Source organism: Bos taurus, chromosome 2 (genome assembly GCF_002263795.3).
Source record: "Bos taurus isolate L1 Dominette 01449 registration number 42190680 breed Hereford chromosome 2, ARS-UCD2.0, whole genome shotgun sequence".
Lineage (NCBI taxonomy): Eukaryota > Metazoa > Chordata > Mammalia > Artiodactyla > Bovidae > Bos > Bos taurus.
In genome coordinates this window covers 34,387,242-34,412,785 of record NC_037329.1, presented here as the reverse complement: position 1 = coordinate 34,412,785, position 25,544 = coordinate 34,387,242, and the positions used below count along the sequence as shown (strand labels likewise).

General features: G+C 40.9%; 1 protein-coding gene across 2 annotated transcripts in view; it reads right to left on the bottom strand.

Annotated features, from left to right (window-relative positions):
* DPP4 (dipeptidyl peptidase 4) overlaps positions 1–25,544 on the bottom strand; it is an 84,739-nt gene that overhangs the window by 54,804 nt on the left and 4,391 nt on the right. The window contains exons 1-4 of one of the 2 annotated variants that reach the window (XM_059891291.1): positions 12,161–12,519; positions 8,086–8,181; positions 7,595–7,686; positions 6,211–6,291 (exon numbers count right to left, since the gene is read on the bottom strand). In XM_059891291.1, the coding sequence (XP_059747274.1) occupies positions 6,211–6,291; positions 7,595–7,686; positions 8,086–8,116 (204 nt within the window). In that variant the 5' untranslated portion in view covers positions 8,117–8,181; positions 12,161–12,519. 2 annotated transcript variants of the gene reach the window in all.

Sequence of the window (25,544 nt, the reverse complement as noted above, 5' to 3'; positions counted from 1 at the left end):
GTGTATGTATGTGCTCAGTCGCTCAGTTTTATCTGACTCTTTGCAGCCCCATGGACTGTAGCCTGCCATGTTCCTCTGTCCATGGGATTTTCCAGGCAAGAATACTGGAGTGAGTTGCCATTTCCTTCCCCAGGGGATCTTCCTGACCCCTGTCTCCTGCATTGACAGGCGATTCTTTACCACTAATGCCACCTGGGAAGCCACAGAACAGGCTCCACAGACAAAGATTATAAGAACTTATGTCAAATGTGTTTTAGCCATACACTTTTTTAAAGAGTTTTTTGATATGCCATTTTAAAAGTCTTTATTGACTTTGTTACAACACTATTTTTGATGCGTTGGTTTTAGGCTGTGAAGCATGTGGGAATCCTAGCTCTCTGAGCAGGGATTGAACACCTCATTGCCCCAGATTGGAAGGTGAAGTCCCAACCACAATACGTTTACCTCTAGGAGTATGGTAGGGAGGACAAACACATAGACAAGTAATTAAAAAAAATATCTTAAGATTTTTTATTTGTTTAAGAGAAAAGAAGAAAAAATTTTTTTCCTTGTATACATAGTAGGGAAGTTCCTACCTATACATTTTAAAAGTAAGATAAAAGGACAAATTCCTTGAAAAATGAGTTATTGAAAGTAAGATGAAATTGTGAATCTGAGTAGTTTTACATCTAATAAACATCTGAGTCTATAAATAACCTCTGTACAAAGAAAACTCCCAGCTCAAATAATTTTGCCAGTAAACTCCTTGTTAATATCTGAACGAGTTGAACACTTATACCTACATTAAAACCTACACACAAATTTTTACACCAACTTTATTCATGTTTGCCAAAACTTGGACATAACCAGCCATGCAGACGATGGAATATTATTCAACAACAAAAAGAAATGAGCCAGAAGACACTAAAAGGGGTGGAGGAAACTTAAAAGCATATTGCAAAGTTAGAGAAGCCAATCTGAAAATGCTACATAGTGTATGGTCTCAACCACGTGACATCCCGAAAAAGACAAAATGACAGAGAGAGTACAGACCAGTGGTTCCTAGGGGTTCACGTGAAGGGAGGGAGAAACTGGAAGAGCACAGAGGATTTTTAGGAAAAATGAAAACATGTCCAATACAGAGAGTAAACCCTAATGTAAACTGCAGACTTTAATACATACAGACAAATATTCATGTTTGCCAAAACATGAATAAATCTGCTGTAAAATTTTTGTGTGTAGGTTTTTTGCATAGGTATGTTTTTAGCTCATTTGGATAAATAACAAGGAATTTGCTGGTAGAATTATTTGAGCTGAGAGTTTTCTTTGTACAGAAGTTATTTATGGATTAGTACAGTATGATACTATTAATGTAATGACAGATAAAAGTCATTATACGTTATACATTTGTCGAAACTCATAAAATGTACAACACAGAGTAAACCCTAATGCAAATGATGGACTCTAATTAAAAATAATGTGTCAGTATTGGCTCATCAATTATAACAAATGTACTACTACAGTAATGCAAAATGGTAATAATAGTAAAAATAACAGGGATGGAGTGTGGTGGAGGGGTGGTAATGAAGTATATGGAAACTCCCTGCACTTTCTACTCATTTTCTGTAAACCTAAAGCTGCTGTAAAAAATAAAGTCTATTAATGCAAAAAATAAATGAATTAGAGCCATAGCAGATGACTTGGAAGAATATCCACATGGTATCTCTGAGTGAGAAATGCAATTTACAGAAAAGTATGGAAAATAGGATTCCATTTTTATAAAATAAGCAATAACTAAGAAGAATCTCTATCTTCATAGAATTAAGTGAATAAACAAATATAAAATATAGAGGGATATACAATAGATTCTCAACATGGGATACCTGGGGAAAAGGCAGTGAGATGAGGAGCAATTGTCTAGTCACTAAGTCGTGCCGACTCTTTGCAACCCCGTGGACTGTAGCCCACGGGGCTCCTCTGTCCATGGGGATTCTCCAGGCAAGAATACTGGAGTGGGTTGCCATTTCCTTCTCCAGGGGATCTTCCCGAGCCAGGGATTGAACCCATGACTCCTGCATTGGCAGGCTGATTCTTTATCACTGAGCCACCTGGGAAGCCCATGAGGAATAGAGGGCCAATTAAAAAAAAGGAAAAACAGTGAGACTGAAGGTTTTTAAAAAATATGATCACATATTTGCATTTATGAAAAATTAATGTTTATATGAGGATGCAGATATAAATTAAAAAAAAAAAAACTACTTGCCTATATATCTGTTTTTCCTACCATATTCCCAGAGGTAAGAAATTGTGTCTTATTCAGCTTTAAACACCTGGAGTCTGTCCTAGCACAAGCCACATAGGATATATTCAAGAAATAAACCAAACTAAAATAATTAAATGTTACCTATGAGGCTGAAATAATGAAGTGGGTAGCCCAAGGACCCCGAGCTGTATTGGCAGAGCTGAGACACAAGTCAGGCTCCTAATCTTGAATAATATTGCTCACTCATCATTTATCACCCTCCTATCCTCTCATGTCAACAAATATTTATTAAGTCTCCTCTTTTTGCAAGTCATATATTTCTTTTTGAATCCTGGATTATTTTGAAACACTCCATGCTTGTTTCTGGGAAACCTCAGAGTATAATGCTCGCTAGAGCCAAACGTTGTGGTACAGGCTAAAAATATTAAGAGATTTAAGAAGTTTTGAGATCATTTCAGGATGACAGATCTATCAGGGGCTGTAAAGGGAAATCCAAGATGTTTGTATATTCACTTCATCTTTTGAAACAGACTCATCAGTCTATTTAGGCTATAAACATTGGCACCTATCCTCTTGATTAGGCATTACTGGATAAGACAGGCTCCCTCTTTTTAAGGAGCTTATAGTTGAATGGGGAATATGGAGACATAAACTACCAGAAAAGAATCACAGAGCATGCAATGCTGATGGGTGGGGAAAGGCAGGAATCAAATTAGGAACTGGGGAGGCCTAGAGGTTTATAGAAAAGGTGATTATTGGTCTCAGAGGGCTGCCACACAGAGAAGGGCAAAAAAAAGCATCATGGCAGAGAGAGGTTCAAGCAAAAAGATAGAAATGATCATGTTTAAGAATACAAGCTTTGGAGTCTTCTAACCTGGACTCAAGTCTTCCTTTAGACTAAATCTTTGTAGCTCCTCCTTTCCCCAATTCATATGTTGAAACTTTAACTCCTAACATGATAGTATTCTGGAGATGGGGCCACTCTGGAGTGACTAGGTTGTGCAGGGGGGAAGCCCTCATGAGTGGGGTTCATTTCCTCATATATTAGTTTCCTTGTCCCCTCCACCATGTGGGGACACTTGGAGAAGATGGCCAACTATGACCTAGGAAGTAGGACCTTGCCACACTGAATCTGGTGCCACCTTGATTTTGGACTTCTCAGCCTCCAAAACTCTGAGAAACAAATTTCTGTTATTAAGTCATCCAGTCTGTGGTGCTATAGTGACCCAAATGGATGAAGACAAGTCTCTAATATGCAATATCAGACAGGTTTCCTTTTAAGCTCCAGTTTTCTCTTTAGGAAGATGAGGATGGTGACAGAAACAATGTCGGGAACATGAGAATGCATGTGAAGGACTTAGCAGGGCTCCTGTGAACACGTCACAGATGATGCAACTATTACTGTCTGTACAGCATTGGGCAAAGGGGGGAGATACTATGAGAACATCTGTACTAGGCTGCCTGGTACTTATTCACATTCTCATTCACTCACTCATCTTTTTTTTTTTAATTTTATTTTATTTTTAAACTTTACAATATTGTATTAGTTTTGCCAAATATCGAAATGAATCCGCCACAGGTATACATGTGTTCCCCATCCTGAACCCTCCTCCCTCCTCCCTCCCCATACCATCCCTCTGCGTAGCCACAACTTAAAAGTAAGAACTGATCTTTCTGAATGTGCTGGCTCAGTCATGGAGAAGCCACACAGCAGGGTCTAAAGAACACTGGAAATAGACTTCCAGAGAAATGGAATAAAATTAGACTTTTCTTTGTCCTAGATATGTTTCTTGAATACTGGAGTGGGTAGCTGATCGCTTGAATACGGGAGTGGGTAGCCTATCCCTTCTCCATCGGATCTTCCCGACCCAGGAATGAAACCGGGTCTCCTGCATTGCAGGCGGGTTCTTTACCAGCTGAGCTATCAGGAAAGACTGTTTCACTTGGGAGTCCTTAAAATTACCCATGGCTATGCTGAGTCAGATGACATGCGGGAGGTTTAACCTCCCCAGGTGATCCATTGTAAGCACAGACTAAGCATGGTGAGTGCAGGGTTGGGGGGTGGTGGTGAGTTCAGAAGGGCAGACTGAGGTCCAATCACCCAGGCTTCTCAGGTTGCCTTGGTTAGAGTTTGGGTTTTATTCTGAAAGTGATGAGAAGCTACTGATCACAAGAGTTTAAGCAAAGGCACAACATAATCTAACTTAGGTTTTAAAAGGAGCATGGATACTCTTGGGAAACATGGATGGCAGGATGAAGGGAACAGAATGAAAACAGCAAAAGAAGTTAAATGCGCATGAAAACTTCAGAGACACAACAAACACAAATTACCAATGATGGTTGTCCAGCAAGGTCTACCCATGAAATATATCTGTTAGTACATATCACATGGCACTTGTTGAACTTGGCCAAAGAATAAATTGAGCTGGTATTTACCTTGCTGTTTCTATCTTAACTTTATAGTCGTTACATGTTTGACTTTAACATGGGAAATTGTTAACCAGTGGTTCTCAACCCTGACTGCTCGTTAAAATACATGTTAAAAAAAAAAAAAACAACAAAAAAACTGATGCCAGCTTCACCCCCAGAGACTTCACTTTATTGACCTGGGGTTGGACCTGGATACTTAGGAGTTTTTAAATGCTTCTAACGTGATTTTAATCTGTAGCTAGCAATAAGAACCACTGAATTAAACAAATACTAATTCATTAATTGGAAACAGATGTGTTAAAGTTGGCATAGACTTCTGATTCGTTCCTGGCGGACTGGTTTAGCAGGACCTAGTCTTCATGTCCAGGAAATGGAGCCCAGCACAATGAACCAGGGTAAATATTATGATTGGGAGTCACCATCCTCAAATGGGAAATGGAGTATGGGATGGTCTGCATGACCTGAGTACGGCAGTGATGATGCGAGCTAAGACCACTCAGTATTTACTCTTTATTCTAGAAAAGAAAGGCAGAGGTTGGGATCTCCAGCTTTGTGTTTTGTTTTTAAGTAGAATCTCTCTACAGGTTTCTAATCTTTCCTGTATGTTTCAAAACTTCTCATACTCAACAGCCATTGTCAAATCCATGAATAATCAAAAAGCTGCAGTTATAGTCACTGGTGATTGGCAGCCACCCTAAACATGAAAGTGTTAGTCGCTCAGTCATGTCTGACTCTTTGTGACCCCATGGACTGTAGCCCACCAGGCTCCTCTGTCCATGGGATTGTCCAGGCAAGAATCCTGGAGTGAGTAGCCATTCCTTTCTCCAGGGGATCTTCCTGACCCAGAGACTGAACCTGGGTCTCTTACATTGCAGGCAGACTCTTTACCATCTGAGCAATAACTTAGTGACTGAGCAACAACAACTAAACGTGAAAACGATGTGTGATTAGGCTGAAACCTCTCCTGAAGGCGTGAGAATCTGATGTTGGGCTGTGCGACTGGAGGAAGCTCAGTGCTCCCCACAGGGCGCTGGTGACTGCTGCCGAGCCTGCCCCTTAGGAACGGTTTGTATACGGTGGGACCTGAGGGCTGAGAGGTGGTCTGAGTCACTTCACAGAATCTCTTCTGGAATGAGACATTTAATTGTTTTTAAAGCAAATAATCAAGAGTCTTACTATTTGTCAGACAAAGGAAATAAAACAGTCTATTACTAGATATTACAAGTCAGACATGTAAACTGACTCTTAAATTATAAGTTCTATTTTATTAACTTATAGTTTTAGTCTATATCTATAATATTACTTAAACTTCTTAGTATTTGAAAACCCTAAAATGAATTTATTTAAAAACACTCATTAGATTTATCTTTTATGAAGGAGAATGACCATTTCTTCTTTTGATACTGAATTAATGAGTTTTTAGAGCCTATTGCTTGATTTAGGTAACAACCTTAAATATTCATAGACTTGAGATAGGTCATAAAATAACACACTCATAGGATTCTTTAAATGTCACAGTGAAAAAGCATTTCTTTTACCTTCACATAGTTGTATTCGAAGAGAATATATTGTCTATCTGGTGAAACTGAATAATCATTTATAGAATGTCCAAATTCATCCTGTCAATCAAGTAGAAAAAAGAATGATTAAGGTTAAATGATTCCATTTAACTGCTATTGTTGAGTACCTACTATGTGGAGGGTATGATTCTAGACTTGTGTCTCATGCCTTGGGAGGTTCCAGTCTAGAAGAGGGGGCACATTCCCCTACACAGATGACCATGAGGCAAGGTGGGTGGTAATCAAGGTTAGAGAGTCAGGGAGGGAAGGATTGATTTTAAGCAAGGAAAGATGGCTATGAAGGTGGGGATCAGGAACAGACAGAGAACTTTCTCAGGAAGGGGAATGGCAAGAGTGTAAACCCAGATGTGGAAAGGGCATGCATATTTAGAGACTGCCTAAGTGTAATCTGAATACAGTATAGGGTCTGTCAGACAAAGAGAGGACATACAATTAGAAAAATAGGTAATGTCTAAATACAAGAAATGGAGCTATGAACTACGTTTTCTGCACATGGATATGACAGAATCTTATCTGCCTTGTCCAAAGATGCTCTGGCAACCCAGTGGCTAAGATGAGATGAGAGAGGAGGGCTTGCATTGGCCTTGGACTTGGGCAAAGTTGTGTTCTGATTTACAGAAGGGAGAGAGGAATACATGTTATGATATAGTACTCACTGTCACAAAATTAATCAAGGGTTTCAACCAGGGCTATACAGTGGAAATGGAAATCTGAGAGACACTTGACATCACAAGAGAGAATGGATAGGGTTTATTGAGTAGCTATATAAGGGGGATAAAAGAGGAATCAAGGAGGATTCTGAGATTTCTAGCTTTAAATGACGTGGAGGAAGGCACTATTTACCAAGACTGGGAAGAAGAATAGGATGCCTTCCCTTTGCTAGGAGAGGGAAGCGGGAATAACTAGCTTAGCTCAGGATACTGAGTTTAAAATGCCTGCAGACTATCCATGTGCAGGAGCCAGCAAGCTATTGGAAACAGAGGTCTAGATATTGGGAGGAGGTTAGTGTTACAAGCGTGTATTTGAGAAGCACTGATGCTGTGGAAATGCATGGAATATGCTGAAGGGGAGCACGCAAGGTGAGGAGGGAGGCTCGAAGTGAAGACAGGACCCTAAGGAGCACTTACACGTAAGAGAATGGGCAGAGGAGGAGGAATCGTCAAAGGAGACTAAAAAGTAACCAAGGCAGGGAGCATTCCAAGAAGAGAAAGATCCACCGCACCATATGCTGCAGAAAGAGTCCAACAGGATGAGAAACGATAGTACTCATGATTTGAAAGGTTATGAAAAAAAATCCCCAGAATTCCCTTAAAGCATGAATTAATTATGTGATTAAACATACAAATGTACTGTTCTCCAAGAAAATGGAGCTGTTTCCATATTCAGCATTGAATAGCAAGATATTATTTTCTTGTTTGTAGAGATATTCATGATCTAAAGAGAGAAAATGACCAGATCAATATTTCAAGTTGCTATTAAACATCTTCATAAACTAAAAAATCATGCAAAAAATGTAAGATTTAAATTCATATAAATTCTAAGTTGGAAAAACATGAACTGATAAGTATTACACTAATATGCCTTCATTTTCCCATCATCATTGTAAAGGGTTCAATTCACTTTTAATTTTTTATAGTACATGTCAAAGAAATACTAAGGTTTCTTTCTGTCTTATCTCCTTTTGCACCCTTTAGTAGAAAATAATACTTTCCCATATGGTTTTAAAAAACAAGAATATATTCTTATTACCATGAAGGTGCCCCACAACCTAACGTAAGCATAAAATGAAAATAAGCATAAAAATCCGCCCCTCTTTCCACCAGAAAGCCTTACCTGAAACCCATCTCAAGTTGTAGAATTTCATTCTAAAAGTATTTTTTAAATAATCGGCTAGAGTGTAGGTTCTGCGACTATCAGTTGAAGCATCATCTGTTGGTTGGGAAAAAGTCAAATATTCAGTATGAAGGGATAACTCATTTTGAATAAAAGTTTTCAAAATGGATTTCTACAGTATACACTGATCACAAAATACAGAAATACACTCACAAAATGCAAAAGACACTCTGAAAGATTTTGGACTGAGTAGATGGGTAAACATGCATTTAGCTGCTCAAGTGGAGATGAGCATGTGTTTCACAGTGCTACATTAATGAGCTTAATTTCAAAGGTCTAGATCAGCAATGCTCAAGGGAAATATAGTATGAGTACATTTTCTAGTAACCATATTTTAAATTTTTTAAGGTAAAATTAATTTTAATAGCATATTTTATTTAGCCAACATATCAAATATGTTACAATTTCAATGTGTTATCAACATTTAAATGTTACTAATGAGATCTTTCAAGGGCTTCCCATGTGGCTCAGTGGTAAAGAATCTGCCTGCCAATACAAGAGACACAGGAGACTTGGGTTCGATCCCTGGGTCTGGAAGACCCCTGGAGGAAAAAACAGCAACCGACTCCAGTATTCTTGCTGGGGAAATCTCATGGACAGAGGAGTTTGGTGGGCTACAGTCCACGGGGTCACCAAAGAGTTGGACATGCTTAGCAACTAAACAACGACAACGAGATTTTTCACATTATTTCCTTTCTGTATTGTCTTTAAATTCTGATATGCAATTGATGTACCGAGTTGAGTATATCTCAACTTGATAGGTACTTTTTCAGTCATGTAGCCATGCAACGGGTGACACAAAGCTAGATCATCCTTCTGTGAGGCCCTAAGGTTCACTTCTAAGTCCTCTTGCTCCACACAAACCAGATCTTAAAGATATGCTAATCACCTAGTTCAGAGATCTTTGTTTCTACCATCACTTTTCCTTGACCTTAATTAAAATTTACATGGAACCTTTCTCTGGGATTCTGTGACACCTCAGTCTTTCTCTTAACTCTCTGACCATTATTTTTCCATCTCCTACTTTGACTCTTTTTTTCTCCATTGACTGCAGAAATGCTTTGGAATTAGTCTTCAACTTTCTGCTCATCTCTCTCTACAGTCTTCCTTGCAGGAAACTCCAGAGAATGTGGCTTCAGGAATACTTTCCATTTAGATAAATGACAAGACCTGCACTCATTATCTTAGCCTACTACACCCACACTCACATTTCCAGTGCTGTGTTCAGCCTTCTTACTTGACTTGTCCCACTCTAACCCTATCATATCTTGTCTAGAATAATTGTCCACCTTCCAAAACTAGATTTCCATAGGAAATTGTGTGATTTTATATTCTGTTACTGAAAACCCAAATTCAAGATCTGAAGATCATTTTGATGTCTCCCTCTTTTTTACCATCACCTACAAACAATCTACCCTATTGACTCTTCCTTTGAAATCTTTTCTCCAGGTATTCTTCCATCAGGTTCTTCCACACCAGTTCCTGTACTGCACCATCACTGGAATGATCTTTCTAAAGTGCCAATGTCATCTGGTGAGCTCTTCCTCAAAAGCTTTCACCGAGTCTTCACTGTCTACAGGAAGATTCAGACTCCTTCACCTGGCACTTGCAGCCTCCACAATCTGACATGAGGCTCTAGGCTTATTTCTGCTCTTTCTGCAAGAACCTTCTGGTCCAATCACACTAATCTTGCTGGAGGCAATGGATCCTCTCAGGCTTATCTACCTCTGTTCCTTGCCCTAAGCTACTTCCTGGAATGTCCTCAACTATTTCTCCATCTGTCACAATCCTCCAGCCTCCATTTCCTTCCTCTGTCATTCAGTTCTGCCTTTGACTTTTGCCCCTACACTACTCATTGGGCTCCTATCACTTAATACCTCGTGTTGACAACTCTTTTTCCATGTCTACTTGTGTGACCTACTCAGGTAGGCCATGTATTCTTTGAAGACAAGGCTTTGTGTTTTTGTTGATTGGTTTGGGGTTTTTGTTTTTTATCAACCTTAGCATCTAGCACAGAGGTGTGCCTTAATGTGCTGTGCTGTGTTTAGTCACTCAGTCATGTCTGACTCTTTATGACCCCATGGACTGTAGCCTGCCAGGCTCCTCTGTCCATGGGGATTCTCCAGGCAAGAATACTGAAGTGGGTTGCCATGCCCTCCTCCAGGGGATCTTCCCAACCCAGGGATCAAACCCAGGTATCCCGCATTACAGGGGGGTTCTTTACCATTTGAGCCACCAGGGAAGCCCATGCCTTAATAGAGACAAGTAAAAAAAGTTTTCATTGGTTGGTGTTGGGTATCATTAAGCACAGCTAAACCAATGTGATTCCTCTTCCTCAGTCCCAGAGCATCTGCTGACTACAAATACCCTAAAGTCTTTTTCCAAATTCTCTATATTTTTCACATAGATACAAACAAACACTCACAAAATCAGCCACTACCATAATATTCCTATAACTGCAGTTCTTTAAGAGGGATTTCAAAGCCAGCAGCATCTTCTCTTGTTAATTTTTTACAGCCCATGGAAAGGTAGTTCTCTTACAGGAAATGTCACTTCAAAAAATGTTTTTAAGATTTTATTTCTTTGGATTTGATCTCATAACATAATCTTTTTTCTGCTTATAAAACCTTCAGTTTTGGCAGATAAACTTGCTACACTTCATTTTATTATTTTATTGATTTTGCTTAAGCTTAGTTTGTTAAGTAAAGATTTTTTTTTTAACTATTGTCTTTTTCAATTCAGTCCTGCGTTTCTTCCCTGAAGGTTAGTAAAACATTTGTATTTGTTAGCAAAAATACAAGTGGGTGAAGCTGGTCCTCGAACCTAACTTTTAAATAAGAAATAAAGACTTGTGCTACAGAAAATAGTATTTGTGACTCATGTTGGACTACAAAACTACAAATCTGGATTTGTTCACTAAACACCCTCAATTGCCTATATTCATCCAATCATCCTATTATATATCAAATCATTATAAAGTGAATATTATTGCAGAGAATAAATACCATGCTATCAAGAGCTATTAGTCTAAAATGGACAGATGTAAAACATATCCCCAAATTAGTACAAATCAAAGTATCAGCGGTTATAGATGTGCACATTCCAAATATTATCTGCTGATGAATATGTTTAGACAGATCTATAGAAATAGGTCGATTTATACACCAACCACACATACACATGCAACCAAATAAATGTTTGTGTCCTCTCAGAATTCACATGCTGAAATCCTAACCACCATGCGATGGTATTGGAAGGGGAAGCCCTTGGAAGGTGATTAGGTCATGAGGTGGAGCCCTCATGAACTGGATTAATACCCTTTAAAAAGTGACTTCCCACACTTCCAATGCAGTGGGCGTGTGTAGCATCCCTGGCTGGGGAACTAAGATCCCATGTGTCTTGTGACCAAAATAAAATAAAAAAATTACAAAGTGACTCTAGAAAGCTCTCTTGCCTCTTCTGCTATGTGAGGACACAAGAAACTAAGCACGAAGTCTGCTGGCACCTCGACCTTGGGCATCCTAGCCACCAGAACGGTAAGAAATAAATGCTTATTGTTTAAGCCACCTGTCTCTGGTTGTTTTATAACAGCAGTCCACACATACTAAGACCTACATATCTATAAGAAGACAGACATAGCAACATAAAACATCTATCACTAAGTATTGAAAAAAAATTTTTGGCTGAGCCACATGGCTTGCAGGATCTTATTTCCCTGACCAGGGATCAAACCCCTGGCAGTGAAAGTACCAAGTCTTAACTACTGGGCCACCAGGGGATTCCTGTCTATCACTGACTTTTGATTTCATAAGAAGAGAATGAACTGAGTACCTACAATATAGATCAGATACAGTGCTATCTAAGTGGGGGTGTTTGCCCAGCTTTTATAGCACACTTCAATCTGGAATAATAAAATAACTGAGGCAAAAGTCCTCTGTGATGTCACCTGCTGACCCCTTCAGAAGAGGCTGCTTCTCCTTCACGGGGCACTTACCTCTCCCACCACCTTACTCACCTCAGACATTGTGGGACTCATCCTCTCATCAGGCCTCAGAATTTCTAAACCCACCATCTCCACCGGATTCAGGCTCCCTTCTGCTCAGCATGACTCTAATCCATCTGCTGATGTTCAGATACCAACACTGATGCTGTGCTCTTGCTATGGCCCAAAACATGGGTGCAAGGCCTGGGCCACCAACTTGTGGTACCTTCACTAAGTTCCTTTACAACTACCCTGCATGCCAGGGTTCCCTATCCTGGCTTCCCACACCCCAAACACCACTGCAAAATTGGAACAAGCAGAGCAACAAATGTTCCTTGTTTTTTGCCTTGCCATTTGACGAGCAGCGCTCATTGGAAGACACTTTCGAAACCTCTAGATAAGCAAGTTCTATGAGACGTGAGTGCCAAGTTCAGGTTTTGACCTTTGGCAAGTTCACTGTTCACTGCCAACCTATTCTGTCAAACACCAGAGGACATGCTCACATTTCTCTTTCCTTGTCTGCTTGCTCACTGATAGGGCACCCCTGAAGGTCTTTGGCTGCTCCTTTGGTCTTCCTGGTTAGCATGGAACATGCTGTTCATTTGATCAGTTCAAAGCACTGTGCTGGCCAAGCAGAGAGGTTAATCATATGTTACCCATCAGATTATACCAAAACTCCAAGATTTACGCCTCCTTGAATTAAAAATCAGAAAATAGTTAACTTTAATACAGTAAGTACCCTATATATGAACGTTCAAGTTGCAAACTTTCAAAGACGTGAATGCGAGTGCCAGCCCCTGTGTGCCAGCCCCTGTATGCCAGCTGTTGCACTGTACTTTTATGCTTTTCAGTGTACTGTGCTATAAGATTAAAAATGTTTTTTATTTTTTCTGTTTGTTTTTTATGTACATGTTATTTGTATGAAAAGTATTATAAACCTATTATGATATGAACCTATTACACACACAACGTATAACCGACTGTGTTAGTTGGGAATCCTAACTCTGTTGGATTGAAGAACAAACTGGACTCACAAATGCATTCTTGGAATGGAACTCATTCATATGTAGGGAACTTACTGTACTTTCTTCACTGAGAGCAACTATTACATTGAACAAAATGAAAATGTTATTTCTATCCATCAAAAATGGCAGAAAAGCAGCTTTTAGAATGGTTCAACCTAAGAATAATTTCTCTTTAAAGTGTATGATGGAGAAAGCGATGGCACCCCACTCCAGTACTTTTGCCTGGAAAATCCCATGGATGGAGGAACCTGGTGGGCTGCAGTCCATGGGATCTCGAAGAGTCAGACATGACTAAGCGACTTCACTTTCACTTTTCACTTTCATGCATTGGAAAAGGAAGTGGCAACCCACTCCAGTGTTCTTGCCTGGAGAATCCCAGGGACAGGGAGCCTGGTGGGCTGCCGTCTATGGGGTTGCAGAGAGTCGGATACAACTGAAACGACTTAGCAGCAGCAGCAGCAAAGTATATGATATCTTAATGAGCCCTTGTCATAGGATCAAAATCATTTCTGAACAAAAAAGAATTTTAGAGTGCTGTAGTTCCACAGACTAGCCTTGCTTTGGCCAATATTTATTTTATGATTATAGGATATTTTGAACATTTTTATACTCATTAATACTAAACTTCTTTGACCTGTATGAAACTATGATATAAATATTTCTACTTCAGAAAGCTAAATTATTTTTGTAAATAAATGGCCAATGAAATGCAGCTAAAAAGAAATGCACACTTTACAGCTCATAAACTCATAAAGTTGTTAAACATGGGGAAAAGATACCTGGTTACAGAGTTCTTGTGTTCCATATGGTAATCAGTTAACATTTAATACTGATGTGAAAGACATAAAATGACTATTACTTTAGAATTTGCTCTAGTAAAATAGCAGCCTTGACATTGGGAAAAGAGAAAGAAAAATCAAGAAGGCAGAAGAAGAAATTGACTGGAAATCAGCTCACATCCCTTATTAACCAGGAGCATATGTGGTCTGCTGCCCATCACCAATGAGTCAACAAATACCAATAAGGGGTTGGGTCCCTAGTGGCTTTGAAACCAGAGAGCTTGGATTTGAGCCCAGACCTAATTCTTGCACAGCAGCCTTAGGAAAATTATTGAAGCTGTCAAAACCTCAACTTTGTAATCTATAAAATAATAATAGCATTATCCAGCCTCAAGGGATCTACCATGATGAAATGAGATAGTGGATGTAAAGTTCTTGGCTCAGGACTTAAAATTTAGGAAGTCCTCTACATAGGTTATACTACCTATTACTGTCTTCTTCCAAGTATGTGCTAGGCAATCAAGATAGAGAGATGAAAGAAGAGTCTCTCCCTGGGAGTACCTAGGAGTGCTGCTGAGATTAGAAATTTGACTGCAAATTTATTTATTTTTTAATTAAGTTTCACTGTGTTTATATAAAATAAAAGCTAATTAAGTTTCACTGTGTTCATATGCCAAATGATCCTAATAAGATAGCACAAGAGCATCACATTGAGAAAGCACCCAGGATAAGCACAATCGAATCATTTGCTCAGTACTAACGAACATCACTTCCTCCTTTGACAAGTTTAATACTATCCACAGTGTTCTCACATGGAGAGAAAATGTTGAGCTTAGGGGAATTACCGGATTTGTGAGGAGTGATTATTATACACAGAAGGTTATTATACACAGGAGGTATTGGAATATAATCACTGTCACCAGATTTCCCTTCTCAATAAGAGAAACTTCCCAGGGATGTCAAGTGCATCTGATAAATGCATTGCCATTGAGCTAGAGCCCTTGAACCCGGGACTGTGTCCCCTTTGCCTTTACTCTAAGATCAGAGTGTCAGATGACCAAACTTCTGTTAGGCATGTAACCAATGTATTTTCAAAGGTTATTTTGAAAGGCCAACCAAATAGTACAGTGCACTTTTTCCAGAACAGCAACAGTTTAGAACAAAGGAAACAACTTTACGAGGGGTTGTCCATGTCATGGCTCTGGCCTCCATCTTCTCTTTCCCCTCCTCCTCCCCCTCCCTCTTCTCCTCTCCCTTCTCTACATCTACTCTGGCCTCCCCGCTGTTCCCCAGACACACTGGGCCCACTTCTGCCTCAGAGATTTTGAATTCGCTATACCCTCGGCCTGCAATGTTCTTCCCCTGGGATGTGCCCAAAGTTTGCTCCCTATCTCCTTTAGGTCTTTATTTAAACCTCACCTTCCTTCCCTGAACTAATGTTTACAATCTTCTCGTTAAGAAAGTCTCTTTGTATCGCCCTTCCTGGCTTTACATTTTTTCCTCAACAGTGATAGCACCTGACATACTATATTTTTTAACTTGTCTGCCTCTCTTGGTCACCTGTGAGCTCCAGGAGGACACTGATTGTGTTGTGCTACCTTTTGTTTGCTATTATCTCACCACGGCCTAGAACAGCGTCTGGCCATAGTAGGCACTTCATAAATATTTGTCAAAAGAAAAGATAAAAGCCAGACAACATCAACAGGAGAACACAGACACAGAAACACAGCTCTAAATTTTGTGAACTCCAAGCTGCTGGGCAGTAGGAAAACAGTGCACTGGGCAGCTGGGTCTAAACAGAGCCTCAGGCTCCGACCTTCCATGCGGTCACCAGGACATGGCACTTCTCTACGCCTGTGACCGTCATTTACGTATCGTCTTTCAGCTCAAATGTACACTTCTATTCTTTGCTCAGTATTGCTGAGCAGGGAGTCTACAGCTACGCTTCCCAGGCCCCTTCATCCTCAGGCTTCCTGTTGGGTCCTGCCATTAGGGAAACACAGAGAAGGAGTGGAGTGACCAGAAGAGCAGGGGGTCTTCCTCTGTCTTGCCCATTCCGTCAGCATGTGCCCCAAAAGGAGTGCTCGTGCTGGCTCACACTTCTCTTCTTATACCTGAACCTGCTGCATCCTGCCTCTCGGGGGTGTCAGAAGCAGTCACGCGCCTCACACGCCTTGCAGCTCAGAATCCAGACCTTTTGTGTTCCTCTTCTCCATTTTTTCCTAAGCCCTAGAGGTACCTCCTTCCTACAGCTCCTGTCTCTCACTTACCTCAGAAATATTTGTTGTTGTTGCTCTAATTTGTATAACCAATTTTTATATCAAATTTCTCTGCTAAACATCTACTGTGATTTCTATATTTCATATCTCTGTGAAGATTTACACATCTTACCTGTAAAATGGAAAGTCTCTTTTGGCTACAGGGTTACAACATCTAGATCTGAGGTTGGCAAACGTTTTCTTATAGGTGATGGTTTAGTCTCTAAGTCATGTCTGACTCTTGGAACCACGTGATCTGTAGCCTGCCAGACTCCTCTGTCCACGGGATTTTCCAGGCAAGAATACTGGAGTGGGTTGCCATTTCCTTCTCCAAGGGATCTTCCTGACCCGAGGATCAAACCCAGATCTCCTGTGGTGCAGGCAAATTCTTTACTGACTGAGTTACCAGGGAAGCTCCTTTCTTATAAGGCCAGATGCTAAATATTTTAGGCTTTGCAACCTCTCAGGTTGGCCATTGCAGCCTGAAAACAGCCACGGACCACAGGTAAATGAATGGATGTGGCTGTATTCCAAATAAAACTTAACTTGCAAAAATAGGCAGTCAGCCCTGGCTATGGCTTGATGACCCTATCTGGACATTCCTCGGAATGGTCAGCAACCATTCTGGAAAAAAAAAAAAATGCTGCCAAGATCAGTTAGAAATATAGAAGCTGATATTGAAATTCTAATTGTCTTGAAACAACACAACTATCAACATAAGACTTCAATATATATGGCAGAGAAGTGAAATTGGCAGAATATTCATGTCTCAAATTTCAGCTCAAGATGGAAATATCTATAGCCACTGGTGAAGACAGGCAAGGCTGAAGACACTGCCTGAACTAAATCCAGTTCACCCTGCCTTCTCCCCAGTGAAGAGCCAGGAGGCTCTGCACACACAGGAAGCCAGCATAAACAGGACCTCAGGATGGCTTTATTCCTTTCTGAAATGCAAATTGTCCTATTTTTAAAAAAATTCTGATTATAGTCACTCCCTCACCCTTTGCTAGGACTCTTCTGAGAATAAAGAAACTGGATAATAGTGGCCAAAATTAATATTGACAAGGCTTTTATTCCTCACTATGTTGACTGACTTTAATCAGTGTAATCCAAAGTGATGAGAAACAGTTGAAAGTTAGAAACATCTTAACCGTATAAATAAATGACCCAGAGGCCTGTGGAACAAGCTACTATTTTAGCAAAGGGCTGGTTTCTCTTGAAAAATAGTCAGTAGCTGTAGTGAGACATCAAAGCTAAAAATGATTAGTTTGGAGAGAAAACTGATTAGAGAACATCTCATCTGGGGAAGCTGAACGCTCTAATACTTTGTCACTGAAGAACTCTCCAGAAGGATTTATAGGTATAATCAGCAAGACTACTCTCTGTGACACCTGTTTGTCTTCCAAGAGATGAAGAAAATGATCACTGGAAAACAAAACTACCACAGACATTGCCCTTTCCGGCATTCACCCAGCAAAACTTTCAAGAGTGTGAGACAAGTATTATTATAGTACATGCCTCTGGGACTGTTAAAATTTTGTAATGTTAAAAATATATACAGAGGGAAAAGTGAAAGTGTTAGTTACTCAGTTGTGTCCAACTCTTTGCAACCCCATGGAGTGTAACCTGCCAGACTTCTCTGTCCATGGAATTCTCCAGGTGAGAATACTGGAGTGGGTAGCAGTTCCCTTCTCCAGGGGATCTTTCCAAGCCAGGGATCAAACCCAGGTCCCCTGCATTGCAGGCAGATTCTCTACCATCTCAGCCACCAGAGATATAAACAATAATCATTACAAAGGCTCACAGAGACCTTCCGTGTGCTATTCTAGCACCACACACTTATTAACTTATTTTCATCCCCATTTTACAGGAAAGGAAACTGAGGTGTAGATAGAAACCAGACCCAAGTCCCATGACTAGTAAGCCCTAGGCAATAGAGTTCTGAAGCCTGTGGTCATAACCACCATTGTAAACAACCTAAGTGTTCAGCAGGGTGAGGTACATGGTAAATGCTTGCTGGAAGTTTCTGTGAGTTAGCATAGATGCATTAGACTTTATAGAAGTGTCTAGATGAAATGCTTGCAAATAATCTAAACAGGCAGCTTGGTAGTATCATTTGAACCTGGGACAGTAGATAGATTACATTAGAATATAATTTTTTCTAGTGCTTTGAAGTCAAAGGGGCACTGATTCTTTCTGTATACCCTAAAATTTTCTCCCTGGAGTGTTATTAAGGATGGCAACTCTATGACTTCTGGAAAGAAAGTTGTAGCACCATCTTCTCTTCCAACTCATAACTCTCATCTTTTCCCTACACTCATGAAAAGTAGTCATGCAAGCTTTATAACTGGTTTCTTTTCTTCCTGCCTTTTCCCCTTGTTTCCTAGATTTTAAATATAACAAATCTTGAATAACTCAGGCCCTGCAGTACACATGTTCAAAAGAGTATGAAGTTTTCCAGTGAAAAGATTCAATGATTCCTCCTTTAGAGCAAAAGCCACCATAGGGGCTTGCTTTTTCCTGGGCTTTCCACTTCTGGCTGTCCATCCTGCCATTTTTTTAACCCTTTCCTTGGCACTTGGAGTCAGAAATGGGCCTGCCTCGGGCTCAGATCCTGGTTCCTCTTGACTTCTTAGAGGCTCTGAGGTTTTTCATCTCTTCTCCCACATCATCTTCACTTCCTTTTCATTGCTTACTTCTGTCCTGGACTTCCCAGGTGGTTGCTAGTGGTAAAGAATCCATCTGCCAACACAGGAGATGTGGGTTCGATCCCTGGGTCAAGGAAGATCCTCTGGAGAAGGAAACGGCAACCCACTCCAGTATTCTTGCCTGGAGAATCCTGTGGACAGAGGAGCCTGGTGGGCTGCAGTGCATGGGGTTGCAGAGACTTGGACATGACTGAGCAGCAGCTCTCTGTTAGCATGCACAGGGTACACCCATGTCAAACAAACACTGACCTTGCTGCATCCTGTAGCCATTTCCTTATTTCTTCTCTTGAACTTAGCAAATTTCTGAAATAAACAATCCACATCTGTGGTCTTCAGTTTTTCATGGTCCCTCTTCATGCTCTGGAATTACCCTTTGCTCCATCCATCACACTTTGCTACCCCGTCATCTTCTTTGGTGTTTATTACCTATACCAAATTGTTTGCCAGTTAATCAAGTAATTTTCTATGGTTAGTTAAAAATTTAATCTGAACAGTCACATCTTAAGTAGACTGTAAGTAAGCTGAAAGGCTGAATTTATTTTATTGAAAAGCTGCTAGCACTGTATTGTATGAATAGGTAAGCATGATCTAGTGGTGGATGACTTGGCCCCATATTTATGAAAGAATTTTAATAAGAATTAAAGTAACATTTAAAAATGTTCATCAAAAATATGTTTTTACATGAGCTCTAAGATAATTTCTTTATCTCACCAAATATTTATCAAGCTGTACTGGGCTGAGTGGGCTTTCCTGGTGGTGCTAGTGGTAAAGAACCCACCTCCCAGTGCAGGAGACATAAGAGATGTGGGTTCAATCCCTGGGTAGGGAAGATCACCTGGAAGTGGGCACAGCAACAGAAGAGGCTGGTAGGCTATGGTTCACAGGGATGCACAGAGTCAGACATGACTGAATAGACTTACCACCACCAGCACCACTGCATTGAGTAGACCCCCCAAAATCTTTATGTCCACGAAAACCTCAGAAAGTTGACTTTATTTGGAAATAGGAGTTTAGTAGATGTAATTAGTTAAGTTGAATGATGTCATACTGCCTACCGTAGAGCACAGGGAACTGTGCTCAAAGTTACATGGCAGCCTGGGTGGGAGAGGAGCCTGGGGGAGAGTGCATACACACAGACGGATGGCTGAGTCGCTTTGCTGTGCACCTGAAACCATCAACATTGTTAATCAGCGATACTCCAATCTAAAATAAAAATATAAAAAATGAAGTCACGCTGGCCTGGTCATACTGACTGGTGTCCTTATAAGACAGGCTTTTGCTGACTTGGAAAATGAAGAGGATCATGCAGAAAGACAGGGAAGAAGGCCATGTAACAATGAAAGGGAAAATCGGAGTCATAGAGCTACAAGTCAAGGAGCATCAAGGATGGCTGGTAACCATCAGCAACCGGAAGAGGCAAGGAAGGTCTCCTTCCCCAGAACCTTCAGAGAGAGTACAGCCCTGATGACACCTTGATTTTGGACCTCGGGGCTTCATAACTGTGAAAAGAATATTTTTGCTGTTGTTGCCATAAGCCCCTCAATGCACGGTAACCTGTTACAGCAGCAGTAGGAACGTGTCCAATGTCCTCAAGGTTCTGAGCACTAGAGACTGGAGTGGACAAAACACGAACAATTCCTGCCCTCATGAAGCTTACATTTTAATGGGAGTGTGGAGATACAGGAGCAAATAGTAGGTAAATAATGCCTTTTGTTGTTTTTCCCAGGTGGCTCATTGGTAAAAAAAATCCACCTGCCAATGTAGGAGACTTGGGTTCCTGGATCAGGAGGATCCCCTGGAGAAGGAAATGGCAACCTACTCCAGTATTCTTGCCTGGAAATTCCATGGACAGAGGAACCTGGTGGGCTACAGTCCATGGGGTTGCAGAAGAGTCAGACATGACTGAGTGACTAAAACAACAACAAAAATACCCTTTATGAACTGGATAAAATAGAACAGTTTATCTGTGCTTTTTATGAGAAACTTGGGAGTAATTGCCCTCAGATATTTCTGATCCACTCCATTTTCTGATTTGTATCTTAAATGTTACAAACTCAATTCTTTCATATTCTTAATCATTTTGGATGCCAAGAGAAAGCAAGTGCTGGGCTCAAAATTCCTTCAGGACCAAAAAAAGGCAGCATCAAAACACCCTGTTTTACGATAAATTTATTTGGTTAGGAAAAAAAAGAGAGAAGAGAAGGAGAGAGTTATATGATCAGATTCTTTAGAGATCAGAGCTAGCTTGACATCTATTTTCTTTTGTTAGCAAATTAAAATTTTCCAATGTAATTAAAAATGAGAAATCATAGAATATCTGATATGCCCACATAGACCTCCCCTTTCTTTCTTTTAGAATCTCCAGTTCAACTTAAGTAATTCCCTTTCCCCTTCCAAGACTAAGGAAAGAGCTTCTTCCTGGTGCTAAAAGATGAGTCTTGATTTATCTAGTCCAAGCATGTCAATCCATTTCCCTTGCCAGAGATCAGTTTAGAATAGACAAGTGACACAAATCTGGCCAAGGAGACATGCGGGAAAGTCTGCCTTGGGCCAGGGGACTTCTGGAAATAGTTTTCCTCCTTGATACAAAGATTGTGAATGAGGAACAGCAATCTCTCTGCCTTGTGAAATGGCTGTGTGAGCAAATGATGTGTTGCTGCAGCTCTACCTGAGAGGACAAGCTTGAGAATGAAAGTCAGCAGTATGAGAACAGCAGAGCTGAAAGCGACCTCAAGCTCTTGAAGAGGTTGGGAGGACCACTGCAACTCTAGAACTGTCCTCCTTCTGCACCTCCAGTTACAGAAGACAGTAGCAATAAGGCAATGTCTGTGTTCAGTCACTCAGTGATGTCTGACTCTTTGTGACCCCATGGACTCTAGCTCGCCAGGCTCCTCTGTCCATAAGGCTTCTCCAGACAAGAGTACTGGAGGAGATTGCCATGCTCTCCTGCAGGGGATCTTCCCAACCTAGGGATTGAACCTGCATCTCTTTTGTCTCTTGCATTGGCAGACAGATTCTTTACCACCTGCACCACCTGTGAAGTAATAATGAAATAGTAAGACTCTATAGTTTAAATCGGAGAAGGCAATGGCACCCCACTCCAGTACTCTTGCCTGGAAAATCCCATGGACGGAGGAGCCTGGTGGGCTGCATTCCATGGGGTCACTAAGAGTCGGACACGACTGAGCGACTTCACTTTCACTTTTCACTTTCATGCATTGGAGAAGGAAATGGCAACCCACTCCAGTGTTCTTGCCTGGAGAATCCCAGGGACGGGGGAGCCTGGAGGGCTGCCGTCTATGGGGTCGCACAGAGTTGGACATGACTGAAGCGATGCAGCAGCAGCAGCAGAATTTAAATAACTTTGGGCCAGATATTTTGTTACTTGCAGCCAAAAGTATTCTATCTGACACAACTCTCATACAGAATTAGGATGAGGGGAGGGGTTTTACGTTTTTGAGAGCTAAACACACAGGTGAACTGCAATCCTGGGAGCCAGTTTACTCTCATGGCCCCAAGGTTGGAAGGATTATATCCAGGCTCAATAATTATTAACTCTTTATGCTTGGTTGGTTTCCATATGAACTTTCCTGGGCAGCATTTATCATGTTCTCTGTAGACCTTCCACAGCACTTTGATCATTTACTAGAAGGCCGCTTAGGGCTTTTTATTATAGTTAATGTTTAGGCTTCTTTTAATATTGTGAATTATTTGAGGCAAGGGCCATGTCTATTATTTTTATATCTCCAGTGATCAACAAAGTGCCTGATGTAGAAAATACTCAATAAATATTTGCTGGATTAAAGAATGACCTTATGTTGACAGGCTGGGTGCGTAATGTAGAAGGCCCTCAGAGCCCTGTCTTGGAAAGTGGAAATGTATCCAAGTAGGATGAGAGAGTTAGGGGAACCACGGCAGATTAGCTCTTGTGGCAAGCATAGCACCATGAGGGCAAAAGAAAGTTCTCCATTGGGCCTGGAACAGCCAGTCAATTGTTCAGGGAGTCATCCTTATGTCTTCTCCTTCCACTGATACCATCCTGTCCAAGTAATCATCATCTCTCACCGGGATAAATCACTCCCTACCCTGCACCATGATCTAGGCCAGAGTCAAAGACATTTTAGAAATACAAACAAGATCAGGCCACATTCATGCTTGAAACAGAGAAACTCCTTCCTGTGTCCCTCTGTGTTCTTGATCGCTTGTGCTTATTAATGCAGACAGTTAGCTAAAGCAAATGGTTTATTATTAAGTTTGAAAAGATTTCCTAGGAAGTTGTGACTTTGAAGTGCAGTACACAACCGCAAGTATAGTACTTGGCAAAAATAAAACAGCTAACTCAGAAGTGCTGATTTTGTAGTTTCAGTTTGCTCTCAGATTGAGAGACACACCCTCTTTGGGAGGTCACAAGGGACCTCTGAAGACTAAAGGTAAAAATATTTACAAGATAATTGGTTTACAGTAATGAAAGCCATAAAGCGATGATAAGTCATTAAGTTACAAAAGTTGCCACCAAAGTAATTCTTTAAAACAGTATTCATGGAAATCAGTGGCTTCCCAGCTGGCTCAGTGGTAAAGAATTGCCTGCCAAAGCAGGAGACACAGGAGACAGGGGTTTGATCCCTGGCTCAAAAAGATCTTCTGGAGGAGGAAATGGCAACCCACTCCAGTATTCTTGCCTGGGAAACCCCATGGACAGAGAAGCCTTGCGGGCCACAGTCCATGGGGTCGCCAAGAATGGGACACGGTTGAAGTGACTGAGCATACATGGAAATCAGCAGACTTAGGGAAGGCTAGAAGTCACAGGATCTGAATTCCCAAGTATTAGTACTTCCTCCCAAAGCACTAAACTTCTATGCCTCAGTTTTATTCCGTGTACCAAGTCAGGAAATGAATACCTTCTCTGACCTGGATTGTTTTGTGAAGATCAAATGAAATGATATAACATGCATTAGAAGCATGTGTAATCCAGTCCAAGGACTAAACCTGGACCAACTATCGCCACTGAAAACACCTATAAGACCAGTCAGAAGAGAGGTGACAAAGAATTCTCTGGTGATAAAGAATCTGCTGTGCAGTTCAGGAGATGCCTGTTCAATCCCTGGTCCAGGAACTAAGATTCCCATGTGCTGCAGGGCAACTAAGCCTGCTTGCTTCAACTAGAGAAGACTGTGTACCACAATGAAGAGACCAAGGGCCACAAGGGAGAGCCAGTACAGTCAGCACAGTCAAAAAAAAAAAAAAGAGTGGCATGCAGTTCTGGACTGGGAGCCATTGCTTCTCTACAGCTTTGTGTAGGAACAGAGGCAGCAGAGGCAATTACTTTCCCCCAGAACACTTAGCATTCAGGGATGAGCAGTCATGAAATGAAATACAGTCATATAGAGACGAAGCGGTCACATTAATGCTAATATGGCCACATTAATTTTATACTTAATCACAAAGTACCAACTGTAGAAGCGTGGTGTCTGAGCATGAATCCCAGCTCTGTGGAACTTTGAGCGAGTTCCTTAATCTCTTTGGTAACCCGCCTCCAAGATGGCCCCACTGAGCCCCACCCCAATATTCACAGCCTGTGCAATGCCCTCTCACTTTGTGTTAGGGTTGGTGTGTATGACCAATAGACCACAGCAGAAGTGGTGGCACAGAACCTCTGAGGCTAGGTCAAAAAGACTCTGAGGTTCCCTACTTGGTTGTTCTCTTAGATCCTTCATTCTAAGGGGAGACAGCTGCTTGGAAAGGCCCATTGTTTGGCAGGGAACTGAGGCCTCTGGGTAACAGCCACATAAGAGAGCTTGGATGCGGATTACCCAGCCCCAGTTAAGCCTTCAGATGATGTGTTGACTGTAACTGCATGAGAGACCTTGAGCCAGAATCACCCAGCTAAGCCTCTGACAAATTCCTGACCCACAGAGACTGTGAGATAACAAATATTTGTTTTAAGTTTAGAGACAATTCATTATGCAGTAATAAATAACTAAAGTGCCCTCTCAAGATTTCTCTAAATCTTCTGTAAAACTGGAAATAATAACCTCTGTCAAAGGGTTGTTGTAAGGATCAAATGAGAAGTGTATTGAACACCCCTGCCCAGTACCTGGCACAGAGTGAATCTGTGTTGGTTATTACATCTTTGCACCTTCTCTTCCACAAGGAAGGTGGCCCTGCATGTACTTACTGTCACATTTCCTAGGTTCAGCAGTTTAAGTCTTAAAATTTCAAGCACACTGATCTAGCTCTAGTCAGTCTCTTGATGTCACTTTTCTCTGACCATCAGTTAGGCAAATAGCTTTCCCTTTTTCTGACCTCTTTTAAGACGAGAGGCAAGATGTCTAAGATAGAGAAATTTAAGGCACATCCTATAGCTAGGGAACCAAAAGCCAAAATAGCTGGCCTGAAAAAGGCCAACTCACTGACCTCAGGAACACTCTACAAAGCTTGATAACTGAGTGAGCTTGGAGTCAGCTAGAGCTTTTACAGGGCTCTTTGTTTAGAATTCGTCCTCTGAAATATACAAAGCTTTCATTCAGACTTGCTTCTGTGTTTTAAAATCTGGAATAGATCCTGGACTTCCTCAGGCAAACTTCATAGATGTTATCTTTTTTTTTCTCTGATTATTCCTGTCTCCTCCTTCACATTTGGGTTTTCTT